At 39.8% G+C, this 24,442-nt stretch overlaps 1 protein-coding gene across 3 annotated transcripts; it reads left to right on the top strand.

Moving 5' to 3' along the window:
• Positions 1 to 676: 676 nt before the first annotated feature.
• Positions 677 to 23,616, top strand: LOC117226874 (sphingomyelin phosphodiesterase). Of its 3 annotated transcripts, none has more exons than XM_033481642.2 (11): positions 677 to 1,064; positions 11,789 to 11,887; positions 14,509 to 14,717; positions 16,107 to 16,403; positions 17,395 to 17,787; positions 18,409 to 18,581; positions 18,774 to 19,136; positions 20,061 to 20,253; positions 20,552 to 20,736; positions 20,818 to 21,003; positions 22,658 to 23,616. In XM_033481642.2, the coding sequence occupies exons 2-11, from the start codon at positions 11,815 to 11,817 to the stop codon at positions 22,725 to 22,727; spliced, it is 2,142 nt and encodes a 713-aa protein (XP_033337533.1). In that variant the 5' UTR covers positions 677 to 1,064; positions 11,789 to 11,814; the 3' UTR covers positions 22,728 to 23,616. The 3 variants fall into 3 exon arrangements, with proteins under 3 accessions (XP_033337533.1, XP_033337534.1, XP_033337532.1); XM_033481643.2 differs by lacking the exon at positions 22,658 to 23,616 and adding an exon at positions 22,017 to 22,362; XM_033481641.2 differs by lacking the exon at positions 22,658 to 23,616 and having other exon boundaries at positions 20,818 to 22,362.
• Positions 23,617 to 24,442: the final 826 nt, after the last annotated feature.

The following is a 24,442-nucleotide window of genomic DNA, read 5'->3' as shown; positions in this document are numbered from 1 at the left end:
AGAACATTTTTATTTCGCATAAAGGTCCGAAGGTCTGGTGATCGCGCTAGGGAATAGAGAAAGATCCACTTAATCGGTTCACTGTAATTAGATCACACGTCTTAGACTGCTAATTTTCAAAATAAATTGCTAAATGTCCAACAAGATTATACCTCGCTCCCTCTGGACGCCATTCGAACGCGTCCAAACCTGAATTTGTATCGATATCGTTATTACATCGATATTAGAAGATCTGAAAATTCTCTTTGTCTCTTTTTGAAATAAATTACAGGCTCCGTCGACATTTAGAATCCATCGTATTTCGAAAAATGATCGCGAACGCGACTAAGAAATTGATTAATTACGATGGAAACTTGATCTTCGGTCTCACGATCTTAAATAACCTGCACTTTCGAATTTTCAACAAAAAGAATCGATTTCCGTGAAAGAAACTTACAGATACTATCATTGTTTCAGCCACCGTTCGCAGAACCTATAGAACGGCTCTACGAAAGATCGCTCTCATGGCTTCTATAGTCAAAGCAGGACAAATTCTCGCCGCCGCGTGGCGCGGCGCGTTTCGACGTTCGAATTCAAACACGCGCTGCTCCAGTTCGGGAGCGGTGGGGGTAACGGGCGGCGGGTGGGGGTAGCGCTGCCGGAAACCGCGGCGGCGCGCGGTTCGCGAGCCCCGGTCGCTGTCAGTCGCCAGAACTGGTTGCCACGGTGCACGCACGCCGAGTCGTCGCCACGGTCGGACACTCGGATGGAAGAACGCGGTCTGCGTGTCTGCGCGTGCGAAACCAGAGGAGTCGTTTCAGGAAGACGGAAGAGGTCGGCTTTCGGTCGGGCATCGTCGGACAGTGTGCCGCGCGCGGACACGTGTTAGTGTGGCTGTCAGTGCTCTAGAAATTGAACGTCCGGTGAACGTCCTCCGAAATACACACGGAATCAATTCGGCCGTGGAATTATGTGCACGCCGCAGACTGGTTCACGGGACCGCAGTGTTTGACCGCGCGAAGACCTATTTCGCAAGCCCTCCACCTCGCGCAACGGCCCGGTTGTGTCACCGGATTTCAAAATTGGTAAGTAGCCGCGTGCCCCGTAGACGCCGATTTCTGTTTACGTTCCGCATGCCGCGTTACCGTAATTCCCTGCTGGCCGACGCGCGTTGTTTCAAGTTATATTCGACGTCGCGTCGGAGACAACGGCGACGTTTAGTTTCGACGTAGGCCTGGGGCATTCGGAACGTTTTTGCCGCGCGCAAGCTTCCCGGATGTTCCGTCACGTGGTGCGCACCCCTACCGGCGGCCATCTTGCGACTATTTCCGCGCTCGCTTTCCCGCCCTTACGGCGCCGAAAGGGCGGGAAACGCAGTAACGCGCTGATAATGTTTTTCACGAGCGAGTACGCGCTTTTTTGAAAGAATTGACTCTCGGAGAGTGGTCCTCACGGAGGCCGGAGCTGGATTATCTCTGACCCACGACAAAATCTCGCGTGAATAAAAATTGTTGCCGGCGTAAAAATTTGGGTCTCGCGCGACCCGCATTCGTTCTGCCAGGATTACCATTATCCTCGATTTCTCGTCGCGTCATGGACACCATAGGGTGTCATTAGCATCGCTTCTCCTCCGATCGAATGAAATTCGGGCGAAATCGAGCGATCCCTCCGCGCGAAAATTAGAAATGCATCGCCGGTCTCCGGCGCACACTTTCCGAAAGTGCAAGGAAATTCTGCCAGGCGATTTTCTCTCTCGACTCCTTCGTAGTGTGTCACGCTACGAAGCGTCGCTCTGTTATCGTTGCTCGTTAGCCCGAGACGGGACGCCGTCTAAACACCGTTGCGATCATTATAATGTAGGGGACGATCGTTGGTTTCGTTTGTATCTTCACCGCGGTACCTCTGCGAAGCCCGGCGTGGATAGCGTCGAAGTAGAAATCATTGCGCGTCCGTTTGGTTTACGACCGTTCCCTATCTCGACTGGCCGCACAACTCAACCATGCTCCGCTAACAAAATTTCAATGTGTACTACATATCAAATTAGTGGCAGTTTATGTCATCGCTCGCCCGACTTTACGTTTGTTCGTGAAATACAGGCGACGCTGAGGCACGTTAATTTCTCAATGTTTAGTTTATTCGTCAAGATTTTAGCAAATATATATATATATATATATATATATATATATATATATATATATATTATATATATAGATACAGATATATTACTAGATGTATATGGCAATCGGTAGCTATAAAAACGTGCACAATTCGAGCGTCGATTAGGGAGAATTTACTGTAATTTGTGCGTCGCGTAGAGAATCGTTTAAAGTGTTGCTCGAAATGCTTTTGGAAACGATTGGGCCAGGCAGGTGGGGCTCGTTATGCAATGCTTGAATTTTCTATGTAGGCCAGCAAAGCGATGAATTTACGTGGATAAAGAGTTACGAAACACTCGATTACGCTGTACATATATATATATTCTGTTTTGCAAAATACGAGACCTATCTGATGCAATTAAGCCATAACCACGAGCTTGACTTCGTCGTTTCTCTAACGAGACAAAAGAACGACCGCGTCACGAAACGATGAGAAACCTGTAATAATAAATAATAAAACGAAAGATTTCTAGAATTCGAATTTCGACGGAATTTCCGAGATTTTAATTATCTTGTCCGGCTGTGTGTCGTGCATTTCGCCGACTTTGCAATCGGTTCACGGCATTGTTGCGTTACGCAAGACGTTAACAACGACTCGATAGTGCTTCGCATAGATTAGGATACGCGGGGACAAAAAACAAATCGATGCGACAGTATCAGAGAGCTTCAATTATGCGGCGAGGAAAGTGCATCGGTCAGAACGGTCGTTTCGGCGGCCGGAAACAGCGGAAATCCAGCAGCCATCGTTCCCACCGACTGTGTCGAACGTCGACCGTTTTGGTCGCTGATCCCACTTCGGTTACGCGCTCTAATTATCGCAAATAATTCCGTCCGAATTGTACGCGGAACGTGCACCGCAACGAAAAAAATTCCAAAGATCGCTCGAGAAACAAAGACGATCGCTCGTCCGCGTGCAAAAAGTTTCATTGTCCCGTCTCGGCGGCGTGGTCTTTCTTTTTGCACAGTGAACGCCCGAAGATCGTACAGAGTAATGTCCCTCTAATTGACGCTCAGATTGTCCACAGAAATGGACAATTTGGGAAGAGGAGACGCGATTATTCGAGCTTTACGGTTTGCTTTTATAGTAACGAATTGTCAACGATAATTGTCAGCGTCAGTAAGGGAGACATTACTGTACAGTAATGTCTCTCCAATTGACGCACAGATTGTCCACAGAAGTGGACAAATTGGAAAGAGGAGATACGATTAACCCCTTGACGTATTTTGACGTGTCCGACGCGTCATGAAAATTTCTGACAATAACTAATTGAGTATAGATGTTATTCTGTCCTTTGAAATTGGAATAAAATTCTAATCTCTTGTCATCAATATTCAAACATTCGAGTAAATTTAGGCACACAATAAGCATCAATTTTCTTTCCCTTCTAAAAAAATTATTGCAATCGAAAAATGTCTAATTACAGTAACTGCGACGAAGACGGTATGTCAAAGGGTTAATTTGAGAGTCTCGCGCCTCGTTTTCATAATTATCGATCCTTAACAACTATAAAAACGAGACGCAAGGCTCGAATAATCGTGTCCCCTCTTCTCAAATTGTCTTGTGCACAATCTGAGCGTCAGTAAGGGAGACATTACTGTATGGTAATGTCTCTCTAATTGACGCACAGATTGTCCACAGAAGTGGACAAATTGGAAAGAGGAGATACGATTAATTTGAGTCTCACGCCTCGTTTTTATAATTACGGATTCTTAACAACTATAAAAACGAGGTGCAAGGCTCGAATAATCGTGTCTCCTCTTCTCAAATTGTCCATTTTTGTGCAGAATCCGAGCGTCAGTAAGGGAGACATTACTGTATTTCGCTCTTGTGCGCCGATCTCACGACCTCTAAAAACGATTGCCGCGTGTGCCGCCTTCGTCTCCCCTCCTCCTCCTCCCTGTTTCCGGTCCACCATGGAAATTATTGGTAGGGCGAAACTTTTTGTCGATTTTTAGGACGTCGACGGCGCCAGTTTTTGTTCCGGAACGCGGCGAATTCGGCAATGAAATATGGCGAGGCGCGTTCGAACACGTGGCGTGAAAAAATGACTGCGTGAGAAAGTATACTGGCGGACGGTTCAGCGGCGAGTGACGTCACGTGGCGAGAGAGAGCAAGAATTAAGTAGGTTAGGTGCCTACAGACTCAGACATAGGAGGGTCGGACGATGGTCACGAAACATGGTCACGAATGATCCGTTGAATGGATGCCGGGGAACTGGTTTACTCGTCGAACAAAAAGATGTTACGATCGGGGCTCGCCTTGACGAAATAATTCGTCGGTTAAAAAATCGTCCGACCGACGATTATCTTGGCGCATTGTGTCTTTTGAAAGGCGCGGCTTTTGTTCGCACGGCGACCATCGCGTTGCAAAAGTAGTTTCGAATTTTCGAAAAAATTGTCGATGTTCGAACAGCTATAATTTTGGGCAAAAAAATCGTACGACAATGGAACTTGGCTCATTTTAAAGCCCAAGATGTCTACTTTCGGATGATACTGGTCAGTTTCTTCCGAAAAAATTGATTTATGATATGACGGATGGGAAACCTCGTTCTAGATTTTACACAAAGTCTCGAATTCTCGAAAAATTGATGATATTCGACCAGCTATAACTTTGAGCAAAAAAATCGTACAATAATGGAACTTGTCTTATTTTAAAGCCCGAAGTGTCTACTTTCGTATAATATTGGTCAGTTTCTTCTGAAAAAATTGATTTATGATATGCCGGATGGGAAACCTCGTTCTAGATTTTACACAAAATCTCGAATTCTCGAAAAATTGATGATATTCGAGCAGCTGTAACTTTTTGAAAAAAAATCGTACAACAATGGAACTTGGCTCATTTTAAAGCCCGAACATTCTACTTTCGGAAATCATACGTTGATTTCTTTAATAAAATTTATTCGCGACACAGTGGATGAAAAACCTCGGTCCAGACTTTACACGAAATTTCTAACCGTCGAAACATCGACGATATTCAAAACACCGTAACTTCGCGAATAAAAATCATAGAACAACGAGACTAAACTCATTTCAAAGTCTGAAATCTCTACTTTTCCCGCGCATAATTCGCTTCCCTCGAAAAAATTGTTCGAAGACACAACAGATAGATAGATCTCGCCGTCACGCGGTCGTGAAACACGGTTTTATATCCGCGAAAAGAAAAAAGGATCGACGCGATAACGTTCCGATCGTTAACAGGATTGTGTTACTTTTTCAATCGGGTCGCAATGATCTTCGATTTGTTTCCTTATTTGTTTCTTTATCGACGATCTTTAGAAAACGTCCGGTAGAAAGTAATCGATCAAACGTGCCGCTACGAAGCACGGTGCAGCACACAATACACGCGTGCAAGAAATACAGTTATATACCGGGTGTCGAATGAGAACGTCCACACCCTAAATCGCTAAATCTGCTAAACGATCATCGGTATCGACGAATAAAATAAAGAGTTCGTCGGGATAAAATAAAGTTCCACCGTTTCGAAAGGCTCTCGTACAGAGGCACTTTTTTCATTCGCCTGTGAAGGTCGCGCGAAGGTCATCGTCCGTTTCTAGAGATACAAACGCGTACCTTTTATTCGCCGCGGTTTCTTATTTTCCAGCAAAAATCACTGCGAAATCTAGCTCGTCGATCGAGACAACGTAATCGAGACTCGTCGCGACGCCCGGTGTACATTCGAATCGCTGTCGATCGATCGATCGATCGATCGCCAAAAAACCGAAAGTAAGACAAGAAAATCGCTGCGCAACGATCTGCCGGCGCGTTCCGCCTCTGCGGTGCAGTCAAGGTCAACGGTATACTGAATGAAAACGTTTACGCGGGCGGCCGTTCCATGCGTCGCAAGGTGATCCGGTTGAAGAATTCACGGTTTCCGAACAAAGATGTTACAGTTATTTGCTTGATCGCGAACGAAGAGGAGCGCGCGCTAGATTCCTCGAGGTCAATAGATTTCCAAAGGTCAGCCCACGACTGAAGAATATTGCATAAATAAGGAGCGAGCAAATACTTAATCACGAAGCATTATCTGGAGCCAGAAATAACTATAGCTGACGATCAAAGTGCGCCGGAAAACTTTCCAGATGCATTACATAAAACGGAGAAAGTTTCTACGGTTTTCGCCTCGGCGATCGATCATCCGGGGGACATCCCGAACACTTCCGGATCATCTTCCGGTCCCTGCGAAATTATTTTTGTTCGTTTCAAATAATTTCAGATCGTTCTGAACCATTTTAGATCCGGATTATCGATGGTTTTAAGCTACCTTCGTCGAAGTCTCGAATTTTCGAAAAGATTGCTGATATTCGAGCAGCTATAACTTTGTAAACAAAAATTATACAACAATGGAACTCGGCTCATTTTGAAGCCCGAAGTATCTACTTTCGGAAGACATTGGTCAGTTCCTTCTAAGAAAATTTATTCGCGACGCAGAGGATGAGAAACCTCGATTCAGACATTACGCGAAATTTCCAATCCCCGAAACATCGACGGTATTCAAAATACTGTAACTTCGCGAATAAAAATCGTAGAACAATGAAACTAAACTCAGTTTGAAGCTCGAAGTATCTACTTTCGGAGGCCGTTCGTCGATTTCTTTAAAAAAATTTATTCGCGGCACGGTGGATGAGAAACCTCGATCCAGACATTACGCGAAATTTCCAACCCCCGAAACATCGACGATATTCAAAATACTGTAACTTCATGCAAAAAAATCATAGAATGATGGAACTCGGCTCATTTTAAAGCCCGAAGTCTCTACTTTTTCCCTGTATAATTCATTTTCGTCGAAAAAATTGTTCGTAGGCACGGCACGCGGAAAGCTGTGACAACCTATATCAGGTAATTTATGGAATCTTGGAATTAGAAATGGCTCACAGTAAATTCTCCATAATTAACGCTCAAATTGCACACCTAACTGGAGAATTTGGTAACAGGAGATACAATTGTTCGAGTCTCGCGGCTCGTTCTTATAGTTACCGATTGTCAGCAATTATAAAAACGAGCTGCAAGGCTCGAGTAAATCGTATCACTTCTTCCCTAATCGTCCATTCTCGTTTCCAAGCAGAGCGTTAATTAGGGAGAACTTATTACAGTTCGCTCCGTTTTTGGAGACGCAGAAGTCGTTGCGAAAATTGGACAATGGCCACATCGTGTTGCTAGGGGAATATTTTGTAAGACTTTACCTGTGCAATTTTGCCACGACGATGGCTCGTCGAGATATATTCGTTTGTTCGAGAGATCATTTTTATGGATTCGTTAGACGCTTCCGTGTGAATTTCCTGGAAGTTCTTTTACAGAATAGATGGCGGGTCGTGTATTGTTGACCAAGAATAATTGTTTCCGGACTCATTGTCCCGGTATTCTCTATGTTCTTTCGAACGTTTCGTAACAGTTTATCGCGAAAACATCGAATGTTGCGATCACCGGCAAGGGTTGAACGGATGTAAAAGAAAAATGTCTATCGGTGTGATAAACTTTTGAATCGGCTTGTTGAACAGTTTCTTCGATTGCAATTTGCACAACTTACGTAACGAACTTATTAAGTAGAAATTAAAACCGAACGGTCGTTTTAGGAGAAATTAAAATCGCATAAGAATTCTGACAAAAGTATAAATTTCTATTGAAACTAAAATTATTGAGACATTTTAAGACTCTTACAAATTATAATATAATTATTATTATAATTATTAATATAATAATAAAAAAATATATATTATATATAAAATAAAAATATATATATAATAATAAATTATATTATTAATATAATAATTATAATGATTATTATATAATTATTATTAAATACAAATTGAAACCGAACGGCCGCGCTTCGTTGACAATTATATCCGCGCACGAATGCGCCCGTAGAAAATATTCCGAGCGCTATTCTGTTCCGAAATGAACTTCTCGGATCGATGAAACCATTGATCAAAAATCGTCTAGAAAGTCGGCGGCGGGGAACAGCGAATTAGAAATCAATGAACGAAAACAGCCTAGAAACCCGGACAAGAAAAAAAGGAACCTCGTTTCGAGCAATTAGCCTAATTGCGAGTGTCCGCCTCAGGATTTCCACAGTCATCGATGTCAAAGCCATCCATTACTTTCGCGTGTCGATAATGGTCGGTTTGGCGCGCGCATGGCAATGACCTGTCGCCGGTGTGCGCCGAGGGATGATTACGGCGCGAGGCTGAATAAAAGCGAGTCCCGTCGGAACTGTCGAACGCATCTTTTCTCTCGGATTCTCCGTTGCAATGGAGCCTGTCGTGCGAAGAACCGCGCGGTCTTTCGAAAACGACGAAATTACAGTTAATTCTCCCCAATTGACGCTCGGATTTTGCTGAAAAATGGACAATTTTGGAAGAGGAGATACGATTATTATTACACGATATAGTAATATAATAATATAATAATACAGTAATACAATAATGTAATAATATAATAATGTAATAATGTAATAATATAATAATATAATAATATAATAATACAATAATACAGTAATACAATAATATAAGAATATAATAATATAATAATATAGTAATATAATAATACAGTAATACAATAATATAACAATATATATAATAATACAGTGATATAATAATATAATAATATAGTGATATAATAATATAATAACATAGTAATATAATAATATAATAATAATATTATTATTGTACGATATTAATACGATAATATAGTTGTTCGACTATAAAAACGAGCCACAATGTTCGAGAAATCGTATCTCCTCTCCCGGAATTGTCCATTCTTGTGTACAATTCGAACATTAATTATGGAGAATTTACTATTACTAGAATTTACTATTAAAATTTACTATTATTTAGCGAGAATTTACTGTACACTTTCGACAAATCCTTGGAGAACAGCGTGATACTGATTTCGAACGAGATTTTAGTCGAGATTTCGAGCGACAAAGCTGCGAGCAGCGACATTACAGTGCGAAAGGTGACCGAACCTTTAGAATAGGATGACCTTCGAACGACCTTGGGCTCTAGATTTTTTTAATTGCCGTGGAACCCACATCGAACCGGATTCCAAGCGACGAAGACAATCGTAGCGGCACTGCGGCCGGGAAAGGCGATCGGTGCTTTAGAATAGGATGACCTTCGAGCGACCTTGCGGGCTCTAGATCCTTTTTAATTAACGTGAACCTGATTTCGGATCGGATAAGGCAGCTGCAACGGCACTGTAGTCGATAAAGCTAATCGGAGCTTTAGTATGTGGCGACCTTTGGACGACCTTTGGAGCACCTTTGGACGACCTTGGACTAAAAAAATGTGTTGCAACCAGCACGAAAGCGATTTTAGATGAGATTTCGAACGGAGTCGCGGCTCGCGGCCGAGGCCGGGGCCCGTTCCATTGGGAATGGCGCGGCCGACCGGGGCCCGTTTTCACGGGGCCTGACACACGGTAGAATTTCGTCGAGACGGATGGCCCGATACGACGAATGAGGTAACGGTGACTCCCGACTATTTCGGATTTCCTAGCACGCAGGAATTCCGAAGGTTCGGCTGACGAATCGAACGGCGGGAGCGAGTTAAAGCACAGCCAAGTGGAATAAGCGGCTGACCGTTATTCGACCCACCAAGCTGATATCAAAGAACCTACAACACTTCGAGCCCGTGATCGTGTGTCGCTGAAAAATTTTATTGGCGATCGGCGCCTGCTGTCGTCCGATTCTCGCTGTCATGCCGTCTCGCGGCGGACGAGATTCCATAAATCACTTGTTTCTACTTCGTCGGATATATGTATATTGTTGCAGCTTCCCGCGTGCTGTGTCCGCGAACAATTTTTTCGACGAGAGTGAATTATACGTGGATAAAGTGGAGATTTCAGGCTTTAAAATCAGTTTAGTCTCGTTGTTCTGCGATTTTTATTCACGAAGTTGCAGTGTTTTGAATATCGTCGATGTTTCGGGGGTTGGAAATTTCGTGTAAAGTCTGGATCGAGGTTTTCCATCCACTGTGTCGCGAATAAATTTTATTAAAGAAATCGATGGACAGTTTTCGAAACTAGAGACTTCGGGCTTTAAAATGAACTACGTTCCATTGTTGTACGATTTTTTTTCAAAAAGTTACAGCTGCTCGAATATCATCAATTTTTCGAGAATTCAAGATTTTGTGCAAAATCTAGAACGATGTTTCCCACCCGGCATATTATAAATCAATTTTTTCAGAAGAAACTGACCATTATTATCCGAAAGTAGACACTTCGGGCTTTAAAATGAGCCTAGTTCCATCGTTGTACGATTTTTTTGCACAAAGTTATAGCTGTTCGAATATCAACAATTTTTTCGAAAATTTGAAACATCGACGAAACTAGTAAAATCTAGAACGAGAATTCCCATCCACCGTGTCGCAAATAAATTTTGTTGAAGGAATCGATGGACGGTCTTCGAAAGTAGAGACTTCAGGCTTTAAAATGAGCTACGTTCCATTGTTCTACGATCTTTTTGCACAAAGTTATAGCTGTTCGAATATCAACAATTTTTTCGAAAATACGATATATTATCCATATTAATAATTACACACATTTATTTATATATTACCGATTGTCAGCAACTATAAAAACGAGGTGCAAGGCCCAAATAATCGTATCTCCTCTTCCCAAATTGTCCATTTTTTTATGCAATCTGAGCGTCAGTTAGAGAGAGTCTACTGTGAACAGAAATGGACAATTTGGGAAGAGGAGACACGATTTTCGTGCAGAATCTGAGCGTCAATTCGGGTGAATCAATTGTTCTCGATTTTATCGATGGTTGCAAAGGAACGAGAACATCTCAGCTGCTCGTATTCGACGGTTTTGAGTCGCTATGATTTCGGGCAGGCTTCTCGTTAGCCTACTTAAACGTGTAACAGTAATCGGGAGCGTCGTCCAAAATTTCAAACGCTGTCACACATATTGCTCGCGGTTGCAACGATTTCATGCGGCGATTAGTATGTTCGCTCTGCTCGATCTCACGATGTCCGTTGACTACTAAGAACGTTAATAATGCTTATCGCGAGATGATCGTACAGTCGGTGTCGGAACGTTGTCGCCGCCGAATCATGAGCGACGGAAATCGGAGCTGGCGGAAGTGGATATTTGAAGTGGCATAACTTCGCGGAGAACGATCGGATAACGATCTACCTAGGCTTGTTTTAAAAAGCAAAGCGTCCGCTTTTGAACGCCATAAGCTGCGCAATATTTTTGTTGTTCTTTGCGCTATAGATTGAAGGGGAAAGAGAAAGTGACTTCTTTTTCGCATTTAGTATACGTATAGTATATTCAAATGATTGCGCAGAGTTTAAATATTTTGTCCGGTCATTCGAACTATTATAGATTACATGAGCGAAGTTTTCTCTTTCCATTAACACCGTGAAAATTGAGCTACGATTTTTTCTCGCTGTGTTATCGTGCTCCGAACGAAAAATGTAGCATCCGGAAAATCGGTGAAAATCGTCTCTCGTTTTGACAGATTCGAATGGCTCTGCGAACTTGTAAAAATTTTTTTTCGAACTCGGACCACCGTAGACTCGAAGATCAAAGTCTCCCCTTTAAAATCGCTCTTCAAACTTGAATCTACGATTTTTTTTCGCGAAGTTATAACGGTTCGAAGCGGTCGTCGGTATTTTAATGTTAACCCGATACCCATACTTTGCTTTCAGATTATCAGAGAAGAACCTGATCTAGAATGCAAAATCAGAAATGGATCGTCCTACGTGTATTTATCTTCCTCCTTATCGGGGCGACACAGATTACGCTCGGTAAGTAATTAAACGCTGCTTCGAGCAACAAAACTTGGCGGCACTCGTTTGTGGCACCTCGCAGCAGTATTTTATTCGACAAAACAAACGATCGGTTGCTTTTTATTTTATTAAAAGAAAAAATGATTAATTGCTTGTTACTTGATTAAAGAATGATTGTTGCTTGTGTTTTGTTCGATAAAAAAACCGATTAAATGAACGATCGGTTGCTTTTTATTTTATTAAAAGAAAAAAAAATGATTAATTGCTTGTTACCTGACAAAAGAATGATCGTTGCTTGTATTTCGTTCGATAAAAAGAACCGATTAAATAAACGATCGGTTGCTTTTTATTTTATTAAAAGAAAAAAAAATGATTAATTGCTTGTTACTTGATTAAAGAATGATTGTTGCTTGTATTTTGTTCGATAAAAAAACCGATTAAATGAACGATCGGTTGCTTTTTATTTTATTAAAAGAAAAAAAATGATTTATTGTTTGTTATCTGATAAAAGAATGATCGTTGCTTGTATTTTGTTCGATAAAAAAGAACCGATTAGTTGCTTTTCGTTTTACAAAAAATAAAATGGATAATTAATTGCTTTTATCGTTATCCGAAATATAATCCACGGGATAAGTTTCTATAAGTCTGACCGCGTAATCTGAATGAACGCGTGTGTTTCAATGATTTATGATCGCGACGACAGTTATCGTCGACTGTTGTTGTTCGTCGTTGGACAAGTAGTGTAGCGTGTCATTAACGTTAATGGACAGCGGCTCGAGGCGTTAACGTAAATATTTAAACGGCGAAGCATGATTAGTCGGTATCTTGACGAAGGCGGTAATAAACATGTGCATCTCCGATAAGAATACGGAAACGGGGTCATTTGTCATAATTGATCGTGAAGACATTGTTGTCATATTAATTCACAACGAATGTTGTACAGCGTAAAATAGAACCACAGTAAAAATTGATACGAAACGAATAATTCAGATTAATGTCGAATTTAATTCGAACTGAATTCGAGTTAAATTCTAATTGAATTCCGATTGAATTCAGATTCAATTCAAATTGAATTCTAATTAGTTTCGATGTTCAAATTCCGTTTAAAAATAAAATTATGATATTTAGAGTTACAAATTAATGCAATAAAAATTAACAAATTAATAATATAATTTATAATTATAATTATAATAATATATAATTATGTATAATATAATGTATAATAATATAATAATATATAGTTATGTAATAATATATAATTATATAATAGCATATAATAATGTAATAATATATAATTACGTTAACATATATAATCAATACAATAAAAATAATAAAAATTATATGATAAAAATCTGGAAAGAGTTCGATTAAAAATTACGATCTTCGATCGAAGATATTCGAACGAAAGTAGAAATTAATGTTTCAAAGCAGAGAATGAATCTTGCAGGTTAAAATCAAATTTTGTGAAGTGGTAACTGCAGTTAAATGTTGAAAAAATGGAAAGTGACCTTGATAGCAAGGTCACGAAACAAGGCAGCAAGAAAAGGGGGCACGGCACGCCTCCTCGATGCCGTGTAATTTTTGTGTGCAACATTTCTTCGTGCAATGTATAATTTCAGTTATATAGGGTGACTCCATTAGGCGAATATCTTTCGACTTTCAAGCGATTCGTATTGTTAATAAATAAATATTAGAATTGTTAATGTATCGTTTTACCGTAGCGATTCGTGGATATTTAGGCGTGCCAAGCGTTTATTGAACGATGATTTATAATTGTTGAAATACGGTAATTTTAATTGTTGAAATACCAGTAAATTCGCCCGAATTTTCCTTCGACTTGTCAAGAAAACTGGACAATTTCGCGGCTCATTGTTACAATTTCCGATCGTCAACAATTACAAAAACGATCTGCGAGGCTCGAATAATCGTGTCTCCACTCCCGAAATTGTCCAATTTCGTTCGCAAGCCGACGGAGAATTCGGTAGAATTGATCGTAATTGTTGAAACAATCGGCACACACGATCGTTCTACGAGGGTGCTCCATATTTTTAAGCGAGGCTCGCGCAGAAAACCGAGCGGAGACGCTTGAAACCCCATAACCTCTTTTTCCAGAGAAAGTATAGCCAGGATTGGCGCTCGGTTCGATGATTCTGATTATGATTGTGTATTATGCGATCGCTCCGGGGACCCCTATTATGGAGCGTCCGGAGCGTGACGGAGAAATTATGAAATTCATGGCTTGATAAAATTTGCAAGCTTGTTAAAAAATACACGGCTGCGTTCCGCGATGTCCGCCGCGTCGTTTTGCCGCGAGAAAAATTGAAATAGCTCTCACGGTCGCGTAGGAAAAAACATTTAAAATCGAACGTTCGAGTTTGCTTCTTTTACTTTTGCTTCTTTTATATTAAATTTGCAATTATTTGGACATTCTTGAACATGGAAAAACGCACAGTTTTACACGGCAAAGAACGTGGAATCGTGTCGCCGCAAGGAAAATTGGAACAGCTGTTACGATTGACGAGTGAAAAATTCCGAAAGTTGAAATTCCGTTCGTTTCGAATGAAATTCACGCTTCGTCGAAAATGCGCGAACATTTGCAAACGTTTATGGTTGCATTCTGCGACGTTTCATCTGCACAGGAAAACCCGTCAGCGACAGAACAAAGAGAGAAGAGGAGATCCCCGAGACGAATTGGACCCGGCTGGCGGATGAATGGTTCGCCGCGAGGGCGAAAACAGCGGATCAGATGGATGTTACCATTCTACCGTTCACCGACACTATCAGAGACCTACCGCCGACGGTAGAGATCGTTGACATCAACGGCACCAGTCCTGATCGACTTAAGAAAGTACTGAAACGTTTATTGTTCCCGTCGAATAATTATCTCTGACCGATTGATCCACCGTCTTCATCTTCGAGCGACCAAAAAATGGCATCATTCTGTTTCCTCGTTAACTTCTCCGTTAAAAAGTACAATTTTCTACCGATTTTCACCGACAGAAATAATCGCGACGCGTTCTTGAAGTCGACTGAAACTTATTTTTGCTCAATTTAAAGCAATTAGGTTACTATTAGGCGCCTCTCGTTTTCAGAGCGCGCTCGCGCGCGCGCACCAATGCAGGGTGTCCCGAAAATGTCTCCGATTCAACGATGGACGCGTATCGAGTCGACGAAGGTCGCGTCTGAATTTTCCATCGAATTTCCTACGATGATTTCCTGATCAGATGAAAGCGGCAATTTTCAGCGGCCGGCTTTTTGGTCGTTCCGTGTTTCCGGACTTTTTTTCGCGTCGGTCGCGACGATGTCGCCGACTCTCACTTTTAGTGCCAAAATACTTTCACCAACTCGATCGACAAAGATGCAACGATAACCGTGTCCTTGCCTCCCTTGCTGGCGCGCGCACGCAAGCACGAACGCACACGCGCGCGCGAACAATGTCGGTGACTTTCCCCGCGAAAGTTCCTCTAGAATCGACGCGAATTTCCATCCGCATCCGATCGCCATTATTCCGTAAGACGTGGTCGAAAAAGCGAAACAAAAACAAAAGAAACGGAATCCGCGTCCTCCTCGAATTATTTGTCCTCCGGGAAGTTATTATACTCGCTTATCTTAATTACTAATAAATATATAATATATAATAGTAATTAGATAATTAATATAATAATAATATATATTATATTATTATTATAATTACTATAATAATAATAATGTAGTAACATTAATTACTATTATATATTACTATAGTAATAATATATAATAATATAATAATTACTAATATATATATAATATATAATACTAATTAGATAATTAATATAATAACAATGTATATTATATTATTATTATAATTACTATAATAATAATAATGTAGTAACATTAATTACTATTATATATTACTATAGTAATAATATATAATAATATATTATTATTAATAGTAATATATAATATTAATTAGATAATTACTATAATAATAATATATAATATATTATTATTAATAGTAATATATAATATTAATTAGATAATTACTATAATAATAATATATAATATATTATTATTAATAGTAATATATAATAGTAATTAGATAATTACTATAATAATAATATATATATAAATTATCTAATTACTATCTCGATTTTCTTCCCGATTCATTAATTCCATCCCCAAAAAACGGTGAAAATCTACGCGATATTCGCTCGCTTCGAGTATCCAAATCACCTGCGCTCTATTCTTATCTTTCCAGTATAATTATTCTCGAATGCTATGGGACATGGAGTCGGCGCAGCCCAGCGGACAGCTATCCGGATTCGTGGACAAGGCCTTGAAGCTTCTGGACCTGAAGCAGGTCATGATGGAGGTGGAGACGTCCGTGATGTCCAAAGTGTCTTGCACCGCTTGCAGGGGCGCCGCAGCTGTCCTTCAGTATTATATCAAGATCGGGAAGAGCGACGAAGAAATTATGAACAGTATCTATCAGTTCTGCGTGTCCCTGAAGATCCAAAGTCCGCGGGTTTGTCAGGGAGTCACGCTGCTGTTCGGGGTAAATCGGCATATTTCGTTGTAATATGTATGTAATAACGTACTATGCTCATCGAGAAAACTCTTCGGAGTAGTTTGACTGAGATAGAATCGTACAAGTATTATAATTTCTCCCGGAAATGCCACATTTCGGGTTGCCGTGAATTTCGCTGTGCTTGTCCTGCGCCTATGCAGTTTATTGCTCGACGCTAAGGATCGCAGGACGATTTTGGAATAGGAGATACGATTATACGAGCCCTGAGGCTTGTTTTTATAGTTTTTAGTAATAATCGTAACTAGTTTTTATAGTAATACTTGTTTTTGTAGTAATAATCGTATCTTCTTTTCCCAAGTTGTCTATTTCTGTGCACAATCTGAGCGCGAATTAGGGAGAATTTACTGTACGTGACTGTCGAATCGTATCACGTGGCCTCCGAACTGCCCTCGAATCATGGTCAAAAGATTAGAAATAAAAAAATTAGCGAACAGAGAATCGAAAATCGAAAATCTGTCAAAATTCATTTTCTGCGACATCAGCGGTCGCTTCGGACCGCTATAAAGAGAGAAGAAAAAATCGTAGATCGAAAACTTTGACGTCGTTCGAAAGAGGAGACTCTAATCTTGAAGATCATGCTAATCGGAATCGTGGAAAAAGTTTGCCAGACCCTGGGGAGACGTTCGAACGCGGAGTTTCCGAGGAGGAGAAACCGACGGAGGAAAATTCGCTTTCGCCAATGAAAAAGAATAATATATTTTCCATTGGAAATGATTTAGGGAGATTATAGTAGAAGCTTTTTCAAATCGATCTGGACGGTGTAGATCATTGTACAATTATTTCTCGCCGGTTGCCCCGAGGTTCTATGAAAAACGAGCCGCGAGGCCCGAAGAATCGCGACTTAGTATTCTCGGATCTGCCGCCGGTTTCGATTCCGATACTCCGAACATTTCCGGCGGAAATTACTGTAATTAGGCGTAACCAAGTTCTCCGTTTAATGGTTACTTTCGATCCGCAGAGGGACGTGATCTACGTTCTAAAACAGATCAACATGGGCCCGCCACAGATATGCAGTTTCGTGATAGGCGACGCCTGCGACGACGAGTACAACCCCCTCCACGAGTGGGAGGTGGCATTCCCGCCGGTGAACAAGCCACCCGTGAAACAGCCGATTCCTCCCGAGAAGGGTGTGCCCACCTTCAAAGTCCTGCACATCTCGGACACTCATTACGATCCTTATTATCAGGAGGGCGCGAACGCGGAATGCGACGAGCCGCTGTGCTGCAGACTGACCAACGGAGCACCCACGACATCTGCCGCGGGCGCGGGCCGATGGGGGGATTATAGGAAGTGCGACACGCCCAAGAGAACCGTCGATCACATGCTGAAACACATCGTCGACACGCATTCCGTAAGAAAGCGTTTTTCTAAACGATTTCGATGGGCTGCCGGCGGTAACTGCACTCTGGGGCAATTAAGCCACGCCCACGGATGTCGGGAGCAACCGGGCCACGCCCAGCGAACTTCCTCTGCGCGAAACCTGATATTATCGTAGTCCTCGAAGCTACGTTTTCGAAAAATATAGAGTCTAGAGAGATCATTTAATGGAATATATTGCATTCAGGGCATTGCCTTGGCTCCTCGGAGCTCGGGAGCAACTAGGCCACGCCCACCGAGCTTCCTCTGCACGAAATCTGATATTATCGTAGTCCTCGAAGCTACGTTTTCGAAAAATATAGTTTAGAGAGATCATTTAATGGAATATATTGCATTTTAGTGCACTGCCTTGGCTCCTTGGAGCTCGAGAGCAACGATGCCACGCCCACTGAAATCGATCCAAATCTTCGACAATGCTGCGAATTCTCGTTAGAAACGAAAATCTAATTTATCGGGATAAACGTTCACATAGGAGCTATCAAACTGATATATATATATATATATATATATATATATATATATATATATATATATATATATATATATATATTATAAAACAAGGAAATTTCGTTGAACAATTTTCATTTGTTTACAGGACATCGATTACATCCTGTGGACCGGAGACATACCGCCTCACGACATATGGAATCAGACGAGCGAGGAGAATCTGAAAGTTTTGCACGAGACTGTAACGCAGCTCACTGAAATGTTTCCCGGAATACCGATCTTCCCGGCTCTCGGAAACCATGAAAGTGCTCCTGTCAATAGGTACATTCAGTCCTTTGTTCCCTAACGGTGCGCGTGAATTGTTGTAACGCGACACAGAATAAAATTTAAATTCAAAAATTAAATCTTTATTTAAATTAATTTAAATCTCGATCGTTGTCCAGTATGTATTTATTATTCGTAATATTCCGATTATTATTATTATTATTATTTAAATCGTAAATTATTTTTCAGTTTTCCGCCACCGTTCGTGCCGAAAGAAAACAGTATATCGTGGTTGTACGACGCGTTGGACAAACATTGGAGACGTTGGCTGCCGGCGGGCGTTTCCCATACGGTCCGCCGAGGTGCTTTCTACTCTGTACTGGTCCGTCCAGGTTTCAGGATCCTCTCGGTGAACATGAACTACTGCAACAACAAGAATTGGTGGCTGCTGATAAACAGCACCGATCCGGTCAGCGAGCTGCAGTGGCTCGTCTACGAGCTCCAGGGTGCCGAGATGAACGGCGAAAAGGTTCACATAATCGGCCACATACCGCCTGGACACTCGGACTGTTTGAAGGTGTGGTCCAGAAATTATTACCATATCATCAATCGGTTAGTGGGACTCAAGCCAACTTATTGCGAAATTATTCTTTCCTTTGTGTTCTTTTTTATTGTACTATGGTGTATACATATACTATAATATAATATAATATAATATATAAATATATTATATTTATATTGTACTATATTATATTGGACTGTACTCTCACTCTCTTATACACATTCTCTCTCTCTCTCTCTCTCTCTCTCTCTCTCTCTTTCTCTTTCTAAGTATAATACTATAATATAATATATAAATATAATGTATTTATATATTATTATATATTACAGTATTATACTTATTACAGAATTGCACAGTATTATACTAATACAATATAATTATACTAATACTTATACTAATACTAATAGTATTACAGTATTATACTTATACAGAATTTATAATACTATAATATAATATATAAATATAATGTATTTATATATATTATATTACAGTATTATACTTAGAAAAAGAAAGAGAGAGAGAGAGAATGTGTGTAAAAGAGTGAGAGTACAGTACAATAGAGCGTATTTATAATATGTATAATATATTATAATATTATACTTAGAAAGAGAGAGAGAGAGAGAGAGAGAGAGAGAGAGAGAGAGGGAGAGAAAGAATGTGTGCGAGAGGGTGAGAGTACAGTGCATTACAGCGAATTGCGGAGAATTCACGGTGCTGCGGCAGAATTATCAGAACTTTTAAGCGAGAGTGTCGGTAATTGATATTGAAAAGGATCAGAGCGCCGGTTATCGGTAATTGAAACGACCGCCAAGTGCAATCTCCGCTTCAGACATGCGTGACTTACAATAACATAATATACCGTGTCCATTGTCTCTGTAATTTCTGGCTATTATTTTGAATCTTGATACTCGATGCTTCTTGAATTTAAACATGTATGACGTATGAAATTTATATAAAACGATGGTCGTTCGCAGATACGAATCCACGATAGCAGCCCAATTTTTCGGACACACGCACTACGACGAGTTCGAGCTGTTTTACGACACGGTTGATCTTGGCAGGGCCCTCAGTATAGCGTACATCGGGCCGTCGGTGACACCTTACTACGACCTGAATCCAGGATACAGGATATACTATGTAGACGGCGATCATCCAAAGACCACTAGAGTGAGTTAATGTCAATGTTATCTAAACGAATATTAGTTATTAATAGTAACTATTAATATATAACTAGAATAATATATTAAAATATATATAATATATAATATATAATAATAATAATAATATATAATATAATAATATTATATATATATTATAATATTAATATAATAATATTATATATATATTATAATATTAATATAATATAAATAATTATATTAATATTATTATATATATAATAAATATATATAATATATTAAATAATAGCGAAGAATGTAAAATGCACCGTTGTATATTTTCGTATTAGTTAGTTGTAGATCACGAGACCTGGGTGATGAATCTGAAGGAAGCAAATTTGTACGATTATCCTATTTGGCATAAGTTGTACAGCGCGCGACAGGCTTATCAGATGCCGTCACTGTTGCCTAGAGACTGGGACTCTCTAATTGATAAAATGAGCAACGAGCCCTCGCTGTTCCATCTGTATTACAAGTGAGCGAAATTTATTGCCGCGTAAAAAATTTGTACAAAAGATCAATTCTTTGAGAAACGTTTTTTTTTCTTTTTTTTCAGGAATTACTATAAAAATTCTCCGGTGAGACCGACGTGCAACGACGAGTGCCGCAAAAGGCTACTCTGCGACCTGAGAAGCGGCAGAAGCCACGATCGGAAAGCGCTGTGCCAGAGCTTAGAGTCTAGAATAGACAGCGACACAAGGACCGGCTGGCGTGTGTGGATTTACAACGGCTTGGCCTTATCGTACGTAACCGATCTATGGAAAAACGTATACCAAAACGACACCGAGATTAGTGAAATCAGTTCGAATGCACTGTGATCATAGAGACGACAACAGGTGTTTCGAGAATCAGAAAATTTTGCTCAAGAATGGCTGTTACGTAGCGAACTAAATGAAACGCGTGCTTTATAAGCGTTCACGTTGATCGCATCGTGATCATCGAATATCCAATGTAGAACGATCGCTTATATCGCACGGTGATTATTTCATTTAGCTTTGGTCGTGCATCGTTAGATACGTGCATGCTCTCGGATCGCGGATATTTATGCGAAGATCGACGGCACTCTGAAAAATAAAGGAGATACACTTTGTCGAGGGTAAATACAGTGCGGTCGAAGATTTATGCGTGCATAAAACTCCGCGTTCCGACAATTGCATTGCAAGAGAATCGAAGTGATTTTTTTTCCTTCGCGAATTAATTGTACTTCGTTTAATAACCGAGAAATAAAATTACCCGAGGAATGCGCTTGTACATAAAAAAGAGTTCACAACAAACAATTTTTCCTGTCACTGCTTACAGAATAAAAACATAATAATAATAATAATCCCCTTGAAGTAGTATATCGCATACTAATCGCTCTCGATTTACATCGGATACTTGTGTAAATATTTTCTCTTCTTATTTAATATTTACGCTATTCGACACATATGTGATAAACGGTTTTTAATGTCGAATTCTGAAGATCTCGTGCAACGTTTTCTGCAAGACGAGAATTAAAAGATTTGTTCGAATTTGTCTTTTTTCTCTAATTACGAAGCCGAATGAAATTAAATATCTGTCGAACAGTGTTTACGAGTACTGTTATTTATATAGACACTAATACGCCTGTGTAATTATTTCTGTTATCTTTCGATTAACTCTTTCCACTGTTTTCATGTAACTATTCTATCGCATCCGTAGTCTAGAAACGATTAGATTTATAGTCGCGGAAACAATTAATTGATTCTATAGATGCATACAATGTTTATGTTTCAGAAGTATCGTTCCGAAACATTGGATATCATAATTACACAGTGCCATTTTACACGTATTATATAAAACTTTATAATATAAACTACATTTATTGAATCGTTTTAATAAATGTGCGAAATATGCTTAATAATAATAATAATAACAGCGAGTGCAATATTCTCGCGCATTTGGTAATATTTCCACATAAATTTAAAACAACGCTTGTAGTTTGTATACGTAAATTTTAATAATTCTCGTATACAAACGTAGAAGTTAAAAAATCGCTGAACAGAAACGCTTATTATAGTGCCATCGCGAAACATTGTACTATTTTCTTGTGAATAAACCAACAATTTCGCAATTTCTACAATCACACACAAACTAACTATACTGACCTCTGTAAATACAACTATCATCGATTAATCTGAATAAATTGAACAAGCAGGCGATGCTTGCCACCTGTCTTTATTTTCATAGAAATCTGCAAAAAAACGCTATTATTTTATGGTGAAGCGATTGGTGGTGGAAAATGTAACACGGTATTTGTAAGTACCCAGCTTACTTCATAATCGACTTGCTTAATTAAAAATTCAATATGTAAGTTCTTATCGTAATCCAGTCACATAATCACGGTCGTACATTTCTATTTTTCTTTTTATTTCCAGGATGTCCATTTTCATGGCGATCCCACGGTTCGCCTACAATCTACCGAAGTACGTGTTAGGCCTCGGATAAAGTATCACCAAATGAAGAAAAGAAAAGAAATAAAACGATGCAACTTACAATATTAATTTATTGAAGAAATCTTGCAGTTTGAAAACTGCAGTGGCAGAGAACCGTTTGCAACGGTATCAATAAAAAATCGAGGATGCGCGTTATATATGTATGTATGTATGAATTATATGTTATATGAATGTGTATGAATGAATTAATATGTTGTATGAATGCGCGTGTGCGTGTGTGTACGTTTGTGCGCGCTTAAGATGTACATTCTAGTGGCATGAATATTTAATTAATTATAGGACACTGTATGATATAATTTAATTGTGTAGAACGGACATTTTATTCTGCATGAAAATGTCTTTCCACTTTGTGATCAGTTAAATGTGGTACAAAACTTCGTCGCAAGCATTTTTCTTTCTCTAGATCTAGGTGTACACTGCCGTCGAAATTTATTTGTACGTTACGATTATGCACATTGATACTCATTCGTCTATTTATTTTGAATAATATCGCTGCAAGTAATAGATAATACTTTAAGTACATACATGGTAAATCGATAAGGATTATTATGGTGCAAATATTAGACGAAGTAAAAAAAGGCATTGAATCATAGAGGACTATGCTCAATTTAATTTTTACTTTAGTATTTCACGTGTATATAACTCTGCAGACGTTTTGCTGTTGCATGTACGATGAACGTTACTATTAGTATTTTATAGTGGTCCCGTTTTGAAACTGTATGCAACCATTATTACAATGACACTTAGCCATAGAAATCTTGTTTGTAAGCCATTAATTTGTAGAGTGTTCAGATCATTCCTGCTGTTGTTACATCTAGTTGTTAATTGCTCTTAAGACATTAATAAATTTCGTTTTATAAACGAAGCAAATACGGAAATAATACTGTTGCGTTTTTCATTGTTATTTAATGTTGTTAAGTTATTCGCTCTTTTGTTCTATTTGGATCTTGTAAGGTACATAGGGAACAATTACATTGGATGATTCTGATCTATTTAAAACGCAGAATAATACCGCCATTACGGCGGAAAATAGCGCCTCTAGTGGCAGGGTTTCGAAGTTTTTTTCGAGGTACGTACAGCGCCAATTCGTCCAGTGGCAAAACGCTCAAACTGTTGGGCAACGTGACCGACGGACTAAAAAAAAGATATTACAGGCAGCGCCTCTGACGGCGAAACCTGGAAGCTTCTTTCGAGGTCTGTACAGCGCCAATTCGTCCAGTGGCAAAACGCCCAAACTGTTAGCCAAAATCGACTGTTGGTAATTTTGGCTAATAGTTTCAGCGTTTTGCCACTGCACGAAGTGGCGCTGTACGGACCTCGAAAGAAGTTTCCAGGTTTTGCCACATGTGGCGCTGCCTGCAATAACTATTTTTTAGTCCGTCGGTCACGTTGCCCAACAGTTTGGGCGTTTTGCCACTGGACGAATTGGCGCTGTACGGACGTCGAAGAAAGCTTTGAGGTTTTGCCGCTAGAGGCGCTGCTTCGAAGGAATAATTTCGTTTAATTTTTATCATTTTTAACTTACATATTAGTTTTGAAATTACTATATTACTACGGCCAGCACAGCAAGAAGAATCATCTGTTGTTGCATAAAAATATGCACTTAGAGCGCGTTTATGTTATAACAATTACTTATGATCTTGGCAACGTCGGATTGATTATTGTCTTACACTACTGACGGAACTTCAGAATTTTGGAAGCAGTACA

Source organism: Megalopta genalis, chromosome 5, assembly GCF_051020955.1.
Source record: "Megalopta genalis isolate 19385.01 chromosome 5, iyMegGena1_principal, whole genome shotgun sequence".
NCBI lineage: Eukaryota > Metazoa > Arthropoda > Insecta > Hymenoptera > Halictidae > Megalopta > Megalopta genalis.
Note: the sequence above shows the minus strand (reverse complement) of the source record. Positions and strands in the feature narration are given on the sequence as shown.

Excerpts from the sequence above, each read along its gene's own strand:
- LOC117226874 (XM_033481641.2), top strand. The coding sequence starts at position 11,815 with ATGCAAAATCAGAAATGGATCGTCCTACGTGTATTTATCTTCCTCCTT. Across the intron at positions 14,718-16,106 it reads GTCCTGATCGACTTAAGAAA|TATAATTATTCTCGAATGCT; the intron begins GTACTGAAACGT and ends TTATCTTTCCAG. Across the intron at positions 18,582-18,773 it reads GAAAGTGCTCCTGTCAATAG|TTTTCCGCCACCGTTCGTGC; the intron begins GTACATTCAGTC and ends ATTATTTTTCAG.